The sequence below is a fragment of the Chaetodon trifascialis genome, chromosome 19 (assembly GCF_039877785.1).
Source record: "Chaetodon trifascialis isolate fChaTrf1 chromosome 19, fChaTrf1.hap1, whole genome shotgun sequence".
Classification (NCBI taxonomy): Eukaryota; Metazoa; Chordata; class Actinopteri; order Chaetodontiformes; family Chaetodontidae; genus Chaetodon; species Chaetodon trifascialis.
Window position 1 is genome coordinate 16,401,360 of NC_092074.1, and position 19,239 is coordinate 16,420,598.

At 44.6% G+C, this 19,239-nt stretch overlaps 1 protein-coding gene across 2 annotated transcripts in view; it reads right to left on the minus strand.

The window, feature by feature from the left end:
• LOC139347356 (glutamate receptor ionotropic, kainate 2-like) overlaps positions 1-18,014 on the minus strand; it is a 60,365-nt gene extending 42,351 nt beyond the window's left edge. The window contains exon 1 of one of the 2 annotated variants that reach the window (XM_070986894.1): positions 17,443-18,014. In XM_070986894.1, coding sequence (XP_070842995.1) covers positions 17,443-17,566 — 124 coding nt within the window. In that variant the 5' untranslated portion in view covers positions 17,567-18,014. The remainder of the gene's footprint in view (positions 1-17,442) is intronic. The other variant, XM_070986893.1, reaches the window with a different exon arrangement.
• Between the last annotated feature and the right edge of the window lie 1,225 nt (positions 18,015-19,239).

Genomic DNA, 19,239 nt, shown 5'->3' on the forward strand with positions numbered 1-19,239 from the left:
TTTAACTCCCTCGCTCCGCCTTGGCAGAAAGGTTCGCTCTCCCATTTTGTCCCATTGATTTCAGTGATTCTCAAATGGGAGCAAAGAAAAACAAGAGTGCGGGGAGCGAGGAGATGCAGGCGGAAAGGAGGAGGAGAGAATTAGAGCGATCGGAGAAGCGTTTAAAGCGTTAACAGAAAGAGATGCAGGAACAGAAAGACCGAAGCAGCGAGGAAGAAGGACAAAATCAAGTCAGGAATGGAGATAAAACATCAGGGAATTTTTAGATTACACGCAGAAGATCAAGTTATTATTTCTGAATCATATTCCAGTTATTTTTGTTGGTTTTTAATGGAGGAGCGTCCTGATGGGACTTTCATTCTGCGCCTGCCTGAGAAATCTTGTTACCTTTTAGATGTATTGTATGTGAATCACACCTCGCGATGGCCATTAATTGACAAAGTAAAAGCCTCAACACAAAAAAAACAAACAATACATGGCGTTTCACCACGCGAGCCAGACAATATAATTGCCACCACCACGTAAGGTGTTGTCAACTTAGAACAGCTCCCTTCAGACTTGTCAATTATTTTGAGCTGAACAAAAACTATTAAAGCTCCAGATGGTCGAGCGACGTGGTTCAGAATCCTGAACAAAGGAAGGCAACGTTCCAGCCAACCCACCATAAATGTGTCTCACTTCAAAATTATGTCAAGACATAATTTACCTGCATTCATTTGACTACCACCAAAAATGAATGCTTATTACGTGTTTGCCTCATGTCTGCAGCTCAGTTTGGTTTACAGAAAAACTAAGGGCCTGATTTTCATGAAACTTGGTGGAAGGGTGCAGCACGGGCCAAAGAAGATCGCATTAAATTTTGGAGTGCATCACTGGTCAGATGCACAAATTATGGCGATATAAGCCATTTGGACTTGGTGGAATAAATGCTCTACATCTTAAAATCCAGTGGATGATCAAAAACATGGCTGATTTCAGAAGTGCATATCATAATCCACATTCACGGGTACCATGAAGTACCATGAGGCACCAAGGGGTAGCCTACGGGTGTAGTTGCTCAAGCTTCAGACAGACTGCAGTCATTATGGAGCACTGAGGCACAGCGGTTTCATGGGAAAACCAGTATATATGGAAACATAAATACGCACGTATCATGCAACTAACTCTACTCTTATACTATATCCAATAAACTCAGTCAACCAGAATATCAGTATTAATGTCCAAACTTCAAGTGCTCATACTGCTTACATTATTTTGCAACACCTGTTTTTTTTTTTTTTCAGTATTTAACAAGCCGCCATGTTCATGATGTTATTTATAAGTATGTGAAATATTTCCAATTTGGGAGTACATAATAAATGCACGGCAGAGATGATGAGGCTTCAGCTTGACACGACCATATTTTGACATGTTTCTAGTTTTGGAAATGTATCCAGACATAAACAGTGTTAGTGGTCTGCTTGTCAGAGTAGAGTGGACTATTGCTGTTGGTGTTTTTTGGGAGCATTTACAAAATATCTAAATTTTTACTCCATAACCTACAAGCCAGTCAGCCAGGACATATTTAATTTCGAGTGCAAATTGGGTCAGTGAGAATGACGACAGTAAGTCATGTTGTAGGTGGTGCAATGGTGGAGTATGCAGCATATTAAAGATTTCACAGAGAAGATTTCTGTGTCAAACAGCTGAAACAGCTGTCGAGTCACGCAACTGCTTTCAACTCTCAAAATAAACATAATGAAAAAAAGGAAAGCTCATACACCTTTGAGGATGGACTAAATCGTGAGAAAGCTTTACAGAAATCAAACTTAAAAGAGAATGGATTGGAGGGGGGGATGAAAGGGGGCTGTGAGAGCAGCTCTGAGAGAAGGAGTCAAGAGCAGGGTTCAGTAGTCCATCCACGGCTCCCGTCCTCTCGGAGGACTGGGAGCCGGCTTGATGAAATCCTGAAAACTGAGAAAACTTTAAAGCCTGTTTATCGATTCAATTACGGAGAGCGAAGGAAAAGTGAGACTGAGTGAGAAAGACAGAGTGACGCATTTTTAAAAGAGTGTAGAAAGAGAGAGAGCTGCACAATAATAGACACACAGGCTATAAATAGCTTCTGGCCGTGGCAGGGAGTGATAGAAAAGGAGTGCGGGAGGGCAAAGAAGATGTCATTAACTTAGGAAAGTGAGCTTTATCACTGTCACCATCGTACAGCCATATGTTGTGGTTCCTGGCACTCTCTTTTATATACGGTCCAGCAGAGAATTGAAGGAGGTGAAATGGAGGAAAAGCGTGACGAGAGAATTCAGCGTAGACGTGTATATATAAGGCACTTCAGTACATGTTTTGTGTTTGTCATTGAGTGAGCTATAATATTTCATGTGCTAGTTCTCCAACAAACCCAGACATGATGTGAGCACACTGCTCCTCGTAGCTTTTCATTTCACTGAAATGCATTAATGTTCAAAAGAATGAATACCCGTGAATCACCATTAAAGATGATTGAAATCATGTCAGTCTGACCTAATAGATGATTATTACTCTATTGCCCAGAGGGAGCAGACTGAGCTCCACTGGGCTCTTCAGCGACTATAAAAATGAGCCTAAGGGTATCAAGTTATGCTCATCAGGTTTCCGTACAACACTGTACGGCCCGGAGATGCTGGTTTAGAAGAAACCATCTACCTTCTAGTACACAAGAGAGCAGAAACATTAAATTAAGTCCACAGATGTAATATTTTCCAAGGAGACGTTAAGCATCACATTACGCTGATAGCACGCAGATAATGAAATGGCTCACGTTTGACTCCCAAACTGGACTTTTTTCATTCTGGGAAAGACTTGCTCACATTAGCATTGGGTGTAATGTATTTCTAATAACACTCTTGTATCATCTCTCCATCCACCCCCCTCCCACTACTTGGCGTTGTGGTCCGTCTGATTGCAGGTGTTTGAGTTACAGCTGAGATAATCAGTGTGTGTGTGTGCGTGCGTGTGTGTGTGTGTGATTTATAGAGCCGCCATCATTGGGACTGGTGTGAATTATAGTGCAAATGAAAGCTCTGAGTGAGTTATGAGCTGGATAATCACCCTGACGAGAAAACAGGCCTGCTGATCTGAGTGTCTCAGTGTGTGCATGTGTGTGCATGTGTGTGCGTGTGTGTGTGTGAGAGGGAGAGAGCCTGAGCTGAAAGTGAAAATGAAAAGGCAGTGTGGGAGGGCGTCTCCTCTATGTTAATCTGACTCCCTTTTAATGTTTGTTCCACAGATAATCGAGCGCGTTTTGGATTGAACGTTACAAAGTAACTTCGTCATCGGCTTCCTCGCTGACGGAAATTAACCTTGAAATTCATGCACAGGTGATCAAAATGTCTCTGCTGCTCACACGCTGCTCTGAACAACGATTAAAACTAACACCACATTTCCGTGACTCCAGTCCTCTGCAAGCACCAGCAGGGAGAACGTATGTGCTACTGAAAGAAAAGGCTTACTTACTAAACTGAATGAAAATATAATTAGCTCTCTCTACTCGAGAATGCTTTTGTACACTGACTCAGATATGTTGCCATGGTGACCCATACATCTATGCTATGGCTGAGAGGCATCGGCAGTTTTGGAATCCGAGCAGCTGATTGGTGGAGGAAGGGCGTTGTGATAGTGCATACAGCCTGTCTCTGTGACTAATGACCAGCGGCGCAGCTGCAGGATGGCGGTGGGCTGTAGGGTGGGTGCCATGGCAACCAGCGAGCAACCCTGTCGCTAGGGCAAGTGGCCCAGGTATGAAGTCACTGAGGTAGGCTTTAAGACCTCGACTCACCACACCCCAACACCCTGGCCTGCTTCTGCCCCCCTCCGTCTTTCAGCTGGTGAGTGTCAGCACTCGGAGCCAATAAGCAGGAGGCAAAAGTGATGGAAACACTCCGTAAATATCCCCGAAATTCCCAGTGGGAGCGCTCCCTGACATGTTTGGCGGTGAATGGGACATGATGCATGAAGGCCTGCGGAGAGTCGCCGCCCCTGGTCATTAATCTGAAGCTCCCTTTGCGGTAGACTGACCTTCCTATGCAGCACAAGGGCCAATTCTCTCTCTCCCTGAAGATCCCCAGAAACCTGACCACGGGCATGGGATGCATCCATTGTGCAGGATGCTCACCAGTGATATCACACAAACAAACTATCATCAGTGTAGCCTGCAAAGGAAATGAAGTCCTGGTGTGTGCCCTTATTTCTCATAAAAACATCATTTAAGCATTATTTGCTCACTGAAGTCTGACATCCTAGTCTATTCTATTCTGTTCTACACGTTTGGGCAGAGCCTCACGCTGCTTTAATACTGCTGCAGAGGTGATATATAACAGTGCATTATTTGACCAGCTACAGCTTCTCTGGCCGTAGCTCAGAGATAATATCTTATAGAGCTTCGGTTTTGTAAGAGCGTGATAAGGAAAAGCAGTAAACTCAGTTAATAGAGGCACATTTTCTAAGAAGATACCTGATACAGATCTTGGTTAAGTCTAGTAAACTTATTAAGGAGCCAAACTCGCTCGTAAATCAAGTAAGAGAACGAAGAGCAAAAGCAGTAATGAATAGAAATAGAGGATAGACTAAGCTATAAAAACCCAATAAAGCACAATAAAAAGCCAACCAACACAGCCAGTCAGCAATCGATCAATAATAATCAATCATCCTGTTAGAGTTTTGGAAAGTGAACATAAAGCCATTCGGAAAGCAGCTTACTCGAACGACAGTTTCGCTCTCATAATCTGACTTGTTTGGCTTGTTGTGTGTTTTTCCTCCAGAACAGCATCACTCCTGTCACCCTAAAGCCACTTGACACTAGACTGGACCGTCACCTGCCACTGCTGGACGCTAAGCCTCAGGCTGACTCACACACTTGAGCATACACGTGTGAACACACACAAACACGCACACTCCAAGGATTGAGCCTAAGCAAACCTGTCAGGTAAGAAACAACTGTGTCCAGGGGAAAAATGCGACCGGTGAGAGGATTTAAAGCCCACGCCTGCAGCATTCAGAGGCGCCTACGTTGAGTTACACTCAGGGTAATGATCAACTATACCATCGCTGAAAGTTCAGTCCCATCAATCTCTTGTAATGAGCACACACAGTCTTCAATTAGGAATGTGTGCCACCACCCTTGTCCCTGACCCAGCTCCAAGTGGGAAACCAGTGATCATATAACATGTATTAATTCTGAGCGCTGGCAACAGATGTGCTAATTTGCCTGGCTCTCTCTATTCATAATAATGTGCCAGCTCCCTCCTCAAAATATGTGCTAATTTGCAAGCACTCATTGTGGATGTGCTAAACTACCGGCTGACATTTTGTGTGCTAATTTGTCAAGCAGGGACCCCTTTTGGTACTAATTGTGCCAAACTGTGAGTACACTTCCACAGGCCTTGAAATGCTGAAGTCCCAAATGACGTCTGTCTGCTCACAGTTTCCAACCTCTCCACTGCTCTCGAATCGTGAATGCAGCTGAAAAGAAATACTACTGTGAAAATAAGATGTATAAGTGCACACGCTCGCCTGCGCGCGCACACGCACACACACACACACACACACACACACACACACACACACACACACACACACACACACACACACACACACACACACACACACACACACACACACACACACAGACGCACACATTTCACAGAAATATGCGCCCGCTCTTGAGATTAGAGGAGCTCCTTAAAGAAACATAAGAGCGCAGCTAGAGTCAAATGCTATGGTAGTTCTGTAGTATCATCAAACACACACAAACACACACACACACACACACACACACACACACACACACACACACACACACACACACACCAAGCAGAAATAACAGCCTGTTTCTGAGATTAAAGAGGCTACTTAAAGAAACATAAAGTCACAACTGGAGTTTACTATAAAGATGTGTTATATTAAAATGAACAATTTTTCTGAAACACTTCACGTTATCATCTGTCGCTCCTGCAGTAACAGCTGAGGTATGAGCACGTCGACATATGAACGCAGTCTGGAGTCTCGGCTACCTGCTCAGACAGACACAGAAACACAGTGAGGCCAGATGATGAAGGAAGGAATTAAGGAATTAGGAGCCAGCCAGCTGATTTTTCTCCCGTCCTAACTGTTAGCATATGCAGTTAAAACGGGTTTGAAGTTGACGTCGATTCTATTTAGGGCTGCAACTTATGCAACAATGATCACTGTTCATTGGCTCACTGTTGGCTGGAACAATGAAAAAATGTTTATTTATTGTCACTTCACCTGGCAATTTTTTTTAAATGGATTGATTAATTGTTTTAGGAAAGACAACAGTTGAATAATTAATCCCATAAAAAGACATTTGAGACATGATTAACAGACGAAAGGTCATTGTTAATTGTTTTCAACACTGAGAGGAAGCTGCTTTGCAAGTAAAAGCCGTCGAGTGCAATAAATAGTTTTTCAAAAAAATCACACATTTCTTTGTGTATGAAAGTTTCAGTCAGTGGAAACTGAGAATAAAACAAATATTGCACCAAATCATCATCATTCTTATTTGTGAGTGCAAATCACGTGCTTTATGTGACTATCAACCGAGCGTAGAGTTACAACATAAAGAAACCTGTATGCTCCTTGCTTGCAAAGAGTGAAAAATGTTTTTTAGAGCTTCAGATGCACACAAATCAGACGCGCAGAAGACGGAGGCTGTAAAATAACATGCAGAGAGGTGGCAATGCCTTATTGAGCGCCGCCTGAAGAAGCAGTCAAGCTTCAATAAATATTTTCACTCTTAGCAAGCAAACACTTTTTAATTGGCTTTATGTTTCACTGTGGGCCACTTTGGAAATCCTTTTTCTTCCTGCTGCATCTGACAGATACCAAAGCTGAGAGTCTGGTAGATTTGTGAATGCCTCGTATCCACCTGCCCAAGTGCAAACCTCCTGTCTACCTTTGCTTGGCATTATGGCCGCCGCCATCTTTTTTTTTTTTTTTTGGCGCAAGAAGTGACCATATTTGGAGTTGGGGAGGATGTGCATTGCTTTGCCTCTATCCTGATTGGATCTGATGGAGAATCTGAGGACTCCCATGGTAGTGACTTCTCCTAAAGCATACCCTGCTTTATTGTCTGTTTTACTCTGAAGGGGACCATAATTTACAAAATAATCATCATGCTGTATTAAAGAAGACTTGACACTAGTGATTAAGACGATAAACTCATTAGGAAACTCTTTAATGAGGTAATAAATCAAGTGAGAAGCATGGCCATTTTCCCATAAGCTTACGTGCAATCAGACCTCTGTTTGCAGCCTGCTGGCCATTAGAAAGAATGCAGGTTTAAGGCTTCACTTTTCAGACCTGGAGGCTTTGTCAACTATTTATACAGTTCATGTACCTGCACAAATATTCCATGTTGTATTATGAAATATCCACGATATTAGCATGGAAACAGGATTTACACAAATAAATTCTGTAAATGTGGCAACAATGCCTATTAGCATATAACTGCAAGTGTTATCATGCTTGCCACAGTAGCACACAGCCTATAAATGTATTCAACAGATATAAACCAGGACGTTATGATGTGTAGTGCATTGCAGCTGTGGCATGAAATCACTGTGTTTTAGGGGGAAAATACAGTGGCTTTCACACATTGTGGGTTTTATGAGCCTTAGAGCGCTCACACCTCCTATCTGACTTCCAAGCATAAACATGAGAATTCCCAAAACCGCAGTCACAAGCTTATAAGTTCAAGTAAATAATACAAATCCCAAAACTGCACTCAGGAGCTTTTCCTGCCAACACAGAAAATATGTGATTTGGCTGTAATATACAGGCAAGGGAGTGACGGGGGCCAGTTATTGAACAGAATGCATCCTAATGCTTCATGCCTCACCCATCGCTGCCATTTCTCTTTCTGCGCCCCATCTTTTTCTCTCCTTTGTCAAACAGCCACACACACACACACACACACACACACACACGGACACACACACCGCCTCCCTCACTCCCTCTGACTAGAGTACATCTCATGGTGGCCTCGGCAGGTGACAGATGGCGACCTCACAGCACTGCTCACTGTAAACTGAGTTTTAATCAAGCTTAAGCACGTGTGAGAGATGCTAATTATCCACTGCAGGCTAAGAGAGGAAGGAGTCCAGCCTGGAGAACATTGTGACTATGCATGTGCAATGTGTGTCTCTGCTTTATAATCACTTCTCCCATTGTGATGAGACCCGTCAGGGCATTATTATCCATTTATGACATTGCAGCACAGACGTGTCAGGCAGGATGGACTGGGTGTCTCAAGCGTCCCTAGACACTCTCGCCCTCAAGCTGTATCGCTCACCAAAATAAATATAGATGAGAACTTGACTAACAGTAATCTTGGAGTCTTAAAACTAACTCTCTGAAAGTTAAACAGTGGGATTTCCAACTGTCTCTCAGCAGGCTTGCCAAGAAACTCTCACACTTCTGTGCCATTTCTGAACATTTACATTTCAGACGCGAATCCGCGGCTCTTATTTGAAAAGACAGCGATGGCGAGGGCAATCTTGAATTACAACACCTAACATGCATTTAACATGTATCATACACTGCCAACCTCGGTGCAGAGCTAAAAGGAACCTCAATTTATAATGATGCAATTAGGTCACAGCAAATTATGTGAGACTCTATCGTCCTCCTTGCTCCCTTCGCCGCACTCATTCTTATTCTCGCCGTTCTCCTGCTCATCAAAATGGCCCTGTATTACACTCTTCCCATTGTCATTTTGAACAAAATGGCTGTAAAATTAGACTTTCTTTCTTGTCGAAGGGCAGATGTTATCTCCCGTCAGAGCCAAAGGTCAAGAATTAATTCAGGAGGCGGCTCTTTATTGCCACAGCCCGGTTTTTGAAAGCCGATGGAGAGGTGGGCAAAAAAAAGAGACATTTTACAGGATTTCAATAATCTGATTATAGTAATTTTTAATCTTCATAAATTTACAGATCCTTGCGCAGAAGGCGATTATCATATTTCAGATAGGAAATTACACCGAAGCTGGTAAACCCTGACTTTAATATACTGAAAATATATGAAGCAAAATCTAAATATATGCTGTAGATTGGGTAAGAATATACTTACACACACAGAGTTAATTACAGCCACTGGGAGAATCATTGTGGTTTGCAAAGCATAAGAACTCTTTCATCACAGTAAATCCATACAGTATTTATACTGCATCTCCATTTCTCTCACGGAAAGACTACAGACACTATGGAGGAGATGATATAAGGGCTACTTTTAAGCCTTGAAACCAATAGGTATTGTGCACAAAGGCCTGCACCGTGTCCTGTGTATGTTAAGACGCATTATAAAGTAAGCTGTAACAGTGCAGTGTTCTACTCCGCAATTGTGGAAGTTCAGTGGAAATCTGAGGCTGAAAGGGTATTGTTTGGTTTGAAATTCAAAGGTACAAAAGGAAATAAAGGTGTGGAACGTATATGCCATATTCGTGCCTTTGTGTGCAAGGACACTGAGACCAGGGGGAAAGGGAAAGGAAGGCTTGATGACAGTGCGAGAGAACAAAGTGGAGGGGAAGGACCGGGAGAGAAGCGGAGACAAAGAAGACTAGGATAGAAGGACAGCGAAGGACAAAGAAGGAAAAAAATGGAGAAAGGAGGAAAAAAAGAGAAGGGAAAATGGGCACAAAAGTCTATTTTCTGGCTTCTGGATGTGGATTTGATGCTGGGAGTGCACCACGACGCCACGCTGTTTGCTCACAGCCCGTCATGTGCTTGGAAAACAACAGGTGATGGCTGTGCTGTCTGAAGTCAGAGTAACCTGTAGGACGTACGCAGACGGCAGATGGGTGTGCTGTCAGGCAACCAAAAAGGGGAGTTGGGAGAAGGAGGGACGGAGAAGGGGAGGAGGGGTGGGGCGTGAAAAGAAAAAAAGGATGAGCTGAAGGAAACGAAGAGGGAGAAATGGAGAATAAAAGAGGTCACTGGAGGCAGATAAAAGACACTCAATTAAACGACTGAATGGATGGCCCATTAGACCTGAACGGACACCTGCACCCCCCGCCTCTCTCTCAGCCACAGGGCAGGAAAATGTCAGCTCCTGGTTTGGGTTCATCAGCATCCCATCAGCCACTGCTGTACACAAGCTGATAATCAGAGCTACAGGTACAAGTCAATATGCTACACTTTGCGGCAAAGGTGTGTCAATTTGTCTTGCTTGTTCTGCAAACACACACAGGCAATCGCACAGCGGCGGAGAGAGCAAGAAATGAAAGAGACCTGACTTTAGAGAGGGAAACAGCCAGAGGCTCCCCGATAAAAAAGAAATTACTGAATAATGAAGTTCCTCAAATATGCACCCTCATTTCTTCTCAATAAATAAGAAAAAGATCTTGAGGATAAATGCGGAAAGAAAATAAAGGTGAAATCGGTGGAAAATCAAGAGTCCTATTCTAATCTTTCTTTTGATCTGCCGTCGACTGTTTGTTTCAGCATTTCTTGTATTCATTCACACCCTGCTGGGTAGGAAATTCGGTGTCTTTTGTCATGTTTAGAAAGCAATGGCCGGGTGTGGGTATATCTCACCGGGAGCTGTGCAAGGGAAACGGATGCGATTGGCTTCATTACGCCTCCTCAAAATCTTGAAACAGATGCAAGATGGGAAATCAATCCAAGTCTGTTCCAATCAGCTGTGATGCTTTGTGCACGGGGATGCGGGTGGGAATGGTGGGTCATATCAAACAAATGGGGAAAGTGTGTCTTTACCAGAGTGAGCGACAGACAACGGAGCCCTAATGAAGCCACTGCAGCCAAAAAATTTAGTTTAGCATTACAGCGTTTTTTAATTCTTCAGCTAAAGACTCACTTTCATGCTGTTCTCTGGTCTATTTACTGAGCTAAAGCTGGCACAGACGAACCGCTTTCTTGCCTGGGCATGTTTATCCTCTCCTCTCACCTTTCCTTTCAACAATGCATTCAGAAACAAGAGGAAGCTACACAAACACTTAAAAATCCCTACGAGCAAAAGGAGAAGAAGGCCAGAAAAATGAAATTCATCTTAGCAGGAGGAGACATTTTGCATAGCCCTGGTGGATCGCGGACAATAGAGTGTCACGCTGATTCAGAGAACATGATTTTAAGTAAGCCTGCCTCAATACGTCCTCCCACAGAGCCCATTTCCCCCTGTGTCCTTGGTTCACACTGAGAAACGTTCGTACATCCGACCGGCTGTGCTGTCAATGGGAGCCCGAACTCTGCTTTCTTTCTCTTTCAGTCAGCCGCTCGCCCTCCTCCTCTCACTCCTTTCTTCAGCTGGCTGGAGATGAAGGTGAGTCACCACGTTCTAACCTGATACAACACAGGACGGCTCCTTGGAATCGTTTGACTTGTGAATCCGGCGTAGTTTGGACGTTGATGCTTTCATTTACGGCGTACGCACGCCCAAATACACGGCTGTGTGCTTAAAGTTCACATGTAATTGCTTCCATTTTACAGAATGCGTCAAGAGACAGCTTTAATCGCCCTATAGCGCATCGAACAAAAGGCAATCAATGACCCTCCTATGTATTAAGCAAAGAGAAAAATACACAGTCAACATTTACTCTGGCTCCCAATTAGCATTATCACCAGTTTCCATGTTATGCCATTGACAGCCCATATTTGTTTCCCTCAATTAAGCAATCACTTAATAGTTAATTACCACAGTTGAGCTCCCATGAAGTTAAAGGGCTTACATGTTACTCCCACATACTGCGTACTGCGGCAAGTGGAAGGTCTATTTTCTTTCCTTCTTTACTTAAAGCACAGCCAGCTCACAACGTATATCACACTGAGAGCAAATGAAGCAGTCTGACTGAGTTTGGAACGCGTCCGACAGATCCGGGGTAAAAAGACAAAATGTGATAATGACTGCATCCATAGCATGCGGGCCTACACATCCCTGCAGCTTGTGGCTGCTTAAAGTCATCATGAATTCATACATACATTATTAATCCAAACCCACACATCCTTCACAGACTACACATTTGTTCTGCTTTTTTTTTAGTTTACGTGTTTGCATTCTCACAGATGGAAACCTGTGATAGATACACACAGGAGGGGCCAGCTGGGATTTGGCAGTGGTTGCTTGCTAGGCTGCCAGTTTCTTTTTCTTTTTTTTTTTTTTTCCACATTATTCCTCTCAGCAAAACAAACATATTGATTCTTATTGATTCCCACCATTTCGAAGTCAACTGGATGTGTAGACAGCCCAACGTGTAATGAGACAATATGGATAAATTCATGAAATCCTAATAAAAACAGATTTGGGGTTTTAGTTCCCAGAGGAACCTTGAAGGATATGTGTGTTACCTAGATTTTTTTTTTTTAACTATTTTCTCTGCCTGTTAAAGCTATTTCATGCACGCCTGTATAGCCCAGGCAAATTTTCAGCTTGCTAATACGATACTGCTGACATTTATTCAGAGCTGCAGTGCATGACTCCTGGTCTGCTGCTATATTTCCACAGCACACCCTCCTGTCCTTTTTGTCTCTCTTCACAGAGGCCATCAGAAAACAGTAATAAAAAACCACAACTGAGAGTGGGCTGAGAGTGGACTGCTCAGAGGCAAACTAATCTATCTTTACTCTGTATCTGCTGGCCTCAACGCTCACTGTTTTTCTTCTCGCTCACACTTTACACAGACCCCCCCCCCCCCCCCGACAATCACTCTTGTTTTTCTTACACCTCTCAGTGACTTCAAATGTTCTCCCATCTCCCGTGGCGGGATTGTAAGAAGGACAGCTCCACATGTGTTAAAAGATGCAAAAAAAACATGATTCCTAGTGAGCGTTTTCAGTTCTGACCTTCAGTCAGCTCTCAGCCAGACAGGCAGGCAGACATGCTGCAGGGCTCTTCTCAAGGGACAGTTTCACAGAACAATTGCACATATAACCCCTAACCCTTCTGATACCCAGGGAAATCTTTGAGTGACAATGACAACGAGTGAGAAGCTGTGAATAATGAACGCCTTGCGCGAGGCAGCGGAGGAATACAGGACTCACACGCATTTGATTTGATTTTCAAAAATAGACAATATGTCAGAGGAGGCAGTTATGCCAGAACTGATTACCCTGCGAAGAAGGTCAATCATCTAAAGCCTCCTTCGTGTAAATAATCTTTTCAAATATAGCTGGTTATAGCACAACAAGAAAACTAATTTCATACCTCACAGACATTTCCCATTTGAAAATGGCAAAAAAAAAAAAAAAAAAAAAAAAAAAATCTGTACCCTGAATTAATCACCATTGAGCCTTTTGTAACTGAGGCATGACAGCAAGACCTTCAAAGACTGAGGAATGTAAACATGTTTAAAGAAATCCATCTAGATAGCTCCCTGCTTGAAGCCCATGTGTGGTGCTGCATGCTAATGTAAGACAGATCTCCTTTTTGTTCTTGAAACCCACGGTGGGTATTTTTAAACCATGGAAATCATTTGCCAGCAGAGAGGAGATAGTTTCATATTTCTATAAGCTATAGCGGGGCCAAGTGACACATGAATATTTTAAGCAGCTTTGTGCCTATTTAAATGTGTTTGCTGTGAACGCGCTGGCAGTGGGCCAGGGCACAGGGTGTTATCCGTAATTCCTGCAATCCTAAACTAAACTCCAGCATGCTGATAATTCAGGCTGGCGGAAAGCAAAAGCAAATAAAGTCAATTAACTCCAAACTCCCCTTGAATTTGTTCCCTCTACCCTTTCTTGTTCTTGACAAGCTTGTAATTTTGCCACCATAACACAGCCGAGAGGATGAAAAGAGTGTTAAATATTAGAAATGCAATAAAGGACCTTTATCCTGGCACCGCATTGTGGAAGTAGTTAGATAAACATAGCTTGCACCATCGGGGATTGTGGCTTTTGCCAGAGGACTGAGGGGAAAAAAGGCTTGATTTCCTTTCCAAAATGAAAAACAATGTTGTGTTTTAGTCATAAATATTCCCAGACATGTCTGTGCTGGGAAAATCTAAACATAAGCAGGAAATAAACAAACAAAATGAGCATCTCTGAGTCAACAATGCTTTCAGCAGCAGTTGACAGCCCAGGGACATACTGCGCCTGCCAATGCTGTTTGAAGATGGCGGTGATAATGTTATCTCTCAACCTCATAGCCGCAGACCAAGCGTAGTCATCAGGATTTTGAAACATTTGACTGTTGATTTTGCTTCTGTTTAACTTCCTCCTGAGGCGTTTTGCGAATTAGGCACATGTCTTTAAGTAAAACTTGATTAGCCTTTATGGAATGGCAGATGTGATGACTCATTGTTTGTGTGACTGAACATTTGTTTTGGGGACAGCGAAATTAGATCGTGTACATATGGCACTATTTTCTATGGCAGAGTGTAAAATGAGCTTCAATTTTACCAGTTTATCAGTTAGCTGGCGCATAATGACATATATAAAGACTTTAATGCAACCCTGAATTTCCACCTCACTGAAATCTAGCAAGTGACAAAGCTGAACTTTGAAAATAGCTTGTTGAAACGCCGCTGTATTAAAAAGAAGGTCAGGTGTTTCCACAAGCCCTCCTGAAATGTAAGGAAAATGCTAACATGTTGGCCAACCAGCGTGCAAATTCAGCACCGAGTGTCATTTTTTGCACCGCACAGATAGCCTGTTAGATTTCATTTCATGTTTAAAGTGGACGTTTTACAGCTTTCGCTTTCGACTTCAATGCACAAGTGGAGGTGCAGAGAGGTGCCAATTGAAAAAACATTTTGTTCTGGGTTTCTGAGAGCCTTCGCAGCATTAGCAGTCTGAACTAGTTATAAAAAGTGAATCTTCTCTCAAGCGTATTTTATTACACCTTGTAAGGGCTGCGCGGGGTCCAGCCCTGTATGAAAGTAAATGAATTACCTGTAAGATTTACAAACGAGGAACACTGAACGCCATAATTCAATTCTGTGTGGAAATTAGCTCAGCATATTTGCCTGCAGCTGGTGGCCAGAACGCTTCTTGTTTTTTCCTCTGACACTTGTCGCTCTGCGTGGCGAGGTCGATGCTGTGAATACAAAGGGCTGACTTTGCTTTGGTGTGTGTGTGTGTGTGTGTGTGTGTGTGTGTGTGTGTGTGTGTGTGTGTGTGTACATGTAAAGGTCTCAGCCTGACAGGAGAACAGTGGTTGTACAATGTGAGCCGCCTGCCTGGGCAGAATAGGACTTGGGGCAGGAAGGGAACAGACAGACCCAGGGGAGCTGACCTCCTCATTTAGCAGGCCTCCTGCAGGAGCAGCTGGACTGTCTGCTGAGCGAGCACATCCTGCAGGACAGGAAATGCACGGGAAAAGGACCAGTGGGCTCCACTGTCTCTCAAGGAAATGCCGTATTTCTCCTCTCTCTCTCTCTCTCTCTCTCTCTCTCTCTCTCTCTCTCTCTCTCTCTCTCTCTCTCTCACACACACACACACACACACACACTTAGACACACTGACTTACATTTTCTCCTTTTGATAAAATCAGCCACAGCTCTATCGCTATCCATCTTTCTCTTTTGGAAACGCGGCTCCTTTACGAGCAAAGGCAGACAGATAAGCATATCATCTTTTCTAAAGAGAATTAATTACACTGTGCGAAAAGGAGCCATGTTTCAACGGAAAGACGTGAAGTGGATGCTAGCAGGCTGATAATGCTGCACAAAAAACCCCCCCGGAGACTAAAGCTTTTACAGATGGCGTTTAGTTTGTGCCTGATGTTCAGCAACAGGCGCAGGCCGCGCTGCCGGTGAGCCGGGTCGCTGTCCCTGGTCCTGAACAGGCGGGTCGGTGGGCTTGTGCGGACGCTCGTTCAGGACCACGGACAGCGACCCGGCCGTTCAGCCGCGTCTCAGCCACCTGAACACAGGCAAACCCAAGCATCAGCTTCACCCCAGCGTCATAAATCACCTCTCATCTCGCATTGGTGATGTCTGTCGTGCCGCTGGTGCCTTGCATGTCAGCATAGGCGACATATTGGGTGGCGAGGTACAGGCAAATCTCTCATCTCTCACCACCAAACACACACAAATATAACTACACAACACCGCGGGATCAGCAACCAGAATCCTCCTCGAGGTGTAACAACACTTCCCAAATATCTTATCCATCATCCCCCGACTGTGTTCCACAGGAATGCGCTCATCATTTGGCGGCTTGGAAACTTTCGTGTCAAATACTATTATGCAGGGACTTTGCCGCCCCCCAAGGATTACTGAGCAGACGCCCGGCGTCTGTCAGACAACGTGTGAGACGGGAAATCGCTCATCGGGCTGAGGATGCGGCAGGAAGACAAGCAGCACATCCCGTTGCCATAGCGGCGGTTCTTGCGGACGCGGCCTGACTCTTAAACAGGACCCTCGGGGGGACTGGGGATTGTAAGGATGTGTTGTCAACACTTGATGACATACGCTATCGGGGAGGGTGGGGGCTCCCCTATCACCCCGCGATGGTCTCCGCGCACAGCCATCCTGAGACGGATCTAATTAAGCAAGAGACGAATCCACCGGAGACTGTGCTTCAGTGATTTCAGAGCAGGGACACTGTTTTAAAGTTATGAATCAGCAACAATGTGCTGGAGTGGCAACTGTTGAGGAAGTACTTTAATCATCAGCATTAATTATAACATTCTCCTGTCGGGCGGTATTCTATGGTTCTTGAAGAGAAGTGGCTAATCACTTTTTAGGCTAATGAGCTGCACTTGAGCACTATCAGTGTGAGAGATGCTGTTCGGCTGGTGTATGGATGGTGACATTTGTGTGGCTTCCGACGTGACTCAGCCAGTCATCGAGACCCGGAACTATCAGTTTTATCAAAGCTAATGACGGCATTAATGTGCAAAAGCAGGGGGATTCCCGCTGGAGAGCTGTTCAGTGGAATTAAACATGAAAAGCGGCGTATCGACTGGCCCTGGTGACAGATCACAGTGATTGATCCGCACTCCGGGGGTGATGTTTACATGTAAACATTTACTGCAGAGGACATGTTGGGGTGTTTAAAGGCCGTGGAAACACAAGAATGTGAGAATACTAGTGAGTCTGGGGGTGCTGTTTTCTAGAGTTTCACCAGCTGCCCATATCCGTGAACTGTTGCATAGGAGAACTCTTTTTACGGGTCAGCTACAGTTGATTTTCTTTCAAAGTTACTGTAACACTGCTTTCAAGGATCGTGGAGAGCAGCGTTCAACAATGATGGTGTGATGCACTCAGCGTGAAGCCTTCGAAATAAGTGTTGAGGCACATTATGAGATTATGAAGCTGCAACTGTAAACTATTCATGTAATTGTTCGGTCAACTAATTGGAGAACAAGGCAAGAGCGAGACAAAATGTCTCCATAAGCCCGCTTTTGCATCCCGTGAATGTCATCACGCTGTGGACGATGATACAGGCAGTCCGCGTGATTTGGACGCCGTTACATGATGGTATAGTATCACAAACAGATTCTTACCAAATCTTAAAACGTGTGGCATCCCGCGAGAGTAACCAAGAAACAGCAGCAGAAGCGGGATCAGCCTGAGGTTGGACCTGAAAACGAGACTGGTTATCATCAGATGATGGGAGGTAATCTTCATGTTGTTTTTAAAAAAATGCACAGTGGTTTAATCCACCCGGTGCGCGGGTTCGATTCCCCCGTAATTCTTCTACGGTCGTTGGGCAAGGCAGGGTGACGGCGGCCCTGGATGCGCAAGATCACGGCATGGTCACTTGCGCTTTCCCTAAATCCATTAGCAGTCCCGACATGATTCCTTCCCCTTCTCCTCCTTCACTGCGCCAAGAAACAAAAATCCTCCGGGTCGAGGGACGACGGGACATCCATGTCGAAAGGTATGGATCCAGTGAGGAGTGGGGGGAGCCCGAGCATGGGCTATAAGGTGAGGTACTGGAGAGGGTTGGAGAGGGGCTAGAGAGCGCCAAGCAGAGGATACAGCAGCGATATGCAGCCCCCTATGAGGCGCTCTGGGTTGCTTGCGCTCCCATTATACTGCACTGCTGCACAGGCTCTGACGTCGAGCCAAGGTTAGTGTTGTGAACGCGCACCAGAGAAAGACAGAGAGAGAGCGAGAGAGGGAGAGCGAGAGAGATGGATATACAGATAGAAAGAGATGAAAAGGGGGGAGGAATGTAGAGAGCGGGAGATGGATGGAGGGGAAAGAGAGGCAGAGAGAAAATAAAGGGGAGGGAGGGGTGGGAAACTTTATTTCATCCCACCTTCCTCGGCTGTAGTTTCTCCGTTTCCTCCATAACTTGCCCTCAAGCTTGCGTGCATTTGAAAAATTGTCGGTAAAAATACAACCTCTAAAGCGCGCACGGCAACAGTAACTTCAGGGTGAAGCCTTACTTGCTGTCCGTCCAGATAGGATCACCTCACAACGGCAGAGCATCTGTGACGAGCAAGAGCACACAGGCATGAAAATAAAGTTATTATACCACAGATCAGCTGGGGCGATCTTAGAATGAAGTGGCATATGAGAAGGGGCGAATGCAAGCTGTGTGTAACTCCATATATTCATGTTTTTCTTTTGCTTGTTAGCGCGGGGTCTTTACTCAGCACCATGGACAGAGGCACAGCAACGCTGGCAGCAGAAAGCAGTGGGAGTCTGCTCTCTCTGTCTTTCTCAGAGTTCAAACAGCCAGCCATAATTTAGCTGATGTTAAGCGTTTGGCTCATAAAGAAATAACTGTGTACACACTGCACTGCACACAGTAACTGGCCAACCTGCACGGCAGCGATACAATCTCCCGCCTGCAGGGTATCATTGCATTGTTTTATTTTCTCCATCCCGTACACACGAGTGGGATATATATACCCATTTTTTTTTGTCATTCACAACTTCACTTTCTAGACCTCTTTTACCGGATTTCGAGCCACAACCTTTCGACAATTTCCAGCATCATTCCAGAAATGTGGGAGGAGTGGGATGAAAGGAATTAAAATTGGCAGAACAGCAAATCCGTAATATCGACAGGAGCTGCTGAAAGGCACGAATATTTAACCTATGCAAATAACTCCACTTTAGACTTGAAAGCCTTCCAGCAACAGACTATTCTCGAGTGTGAGCCATAGATGTAAAGGTGTGAGTGGCGCACGCGCACAGGTCCCACCGCTGCTTACATTTCGCGGTATCTCTCGAGATGCCGAGCAGGCCTATCACGTTTCTATCTGATTAGCGGGCTCAAACGAGGCTATGACGCGTTGCATCGTGGAGATGGATATCTGCAGCTTTTGCGTGGGCCTGCATGCTAT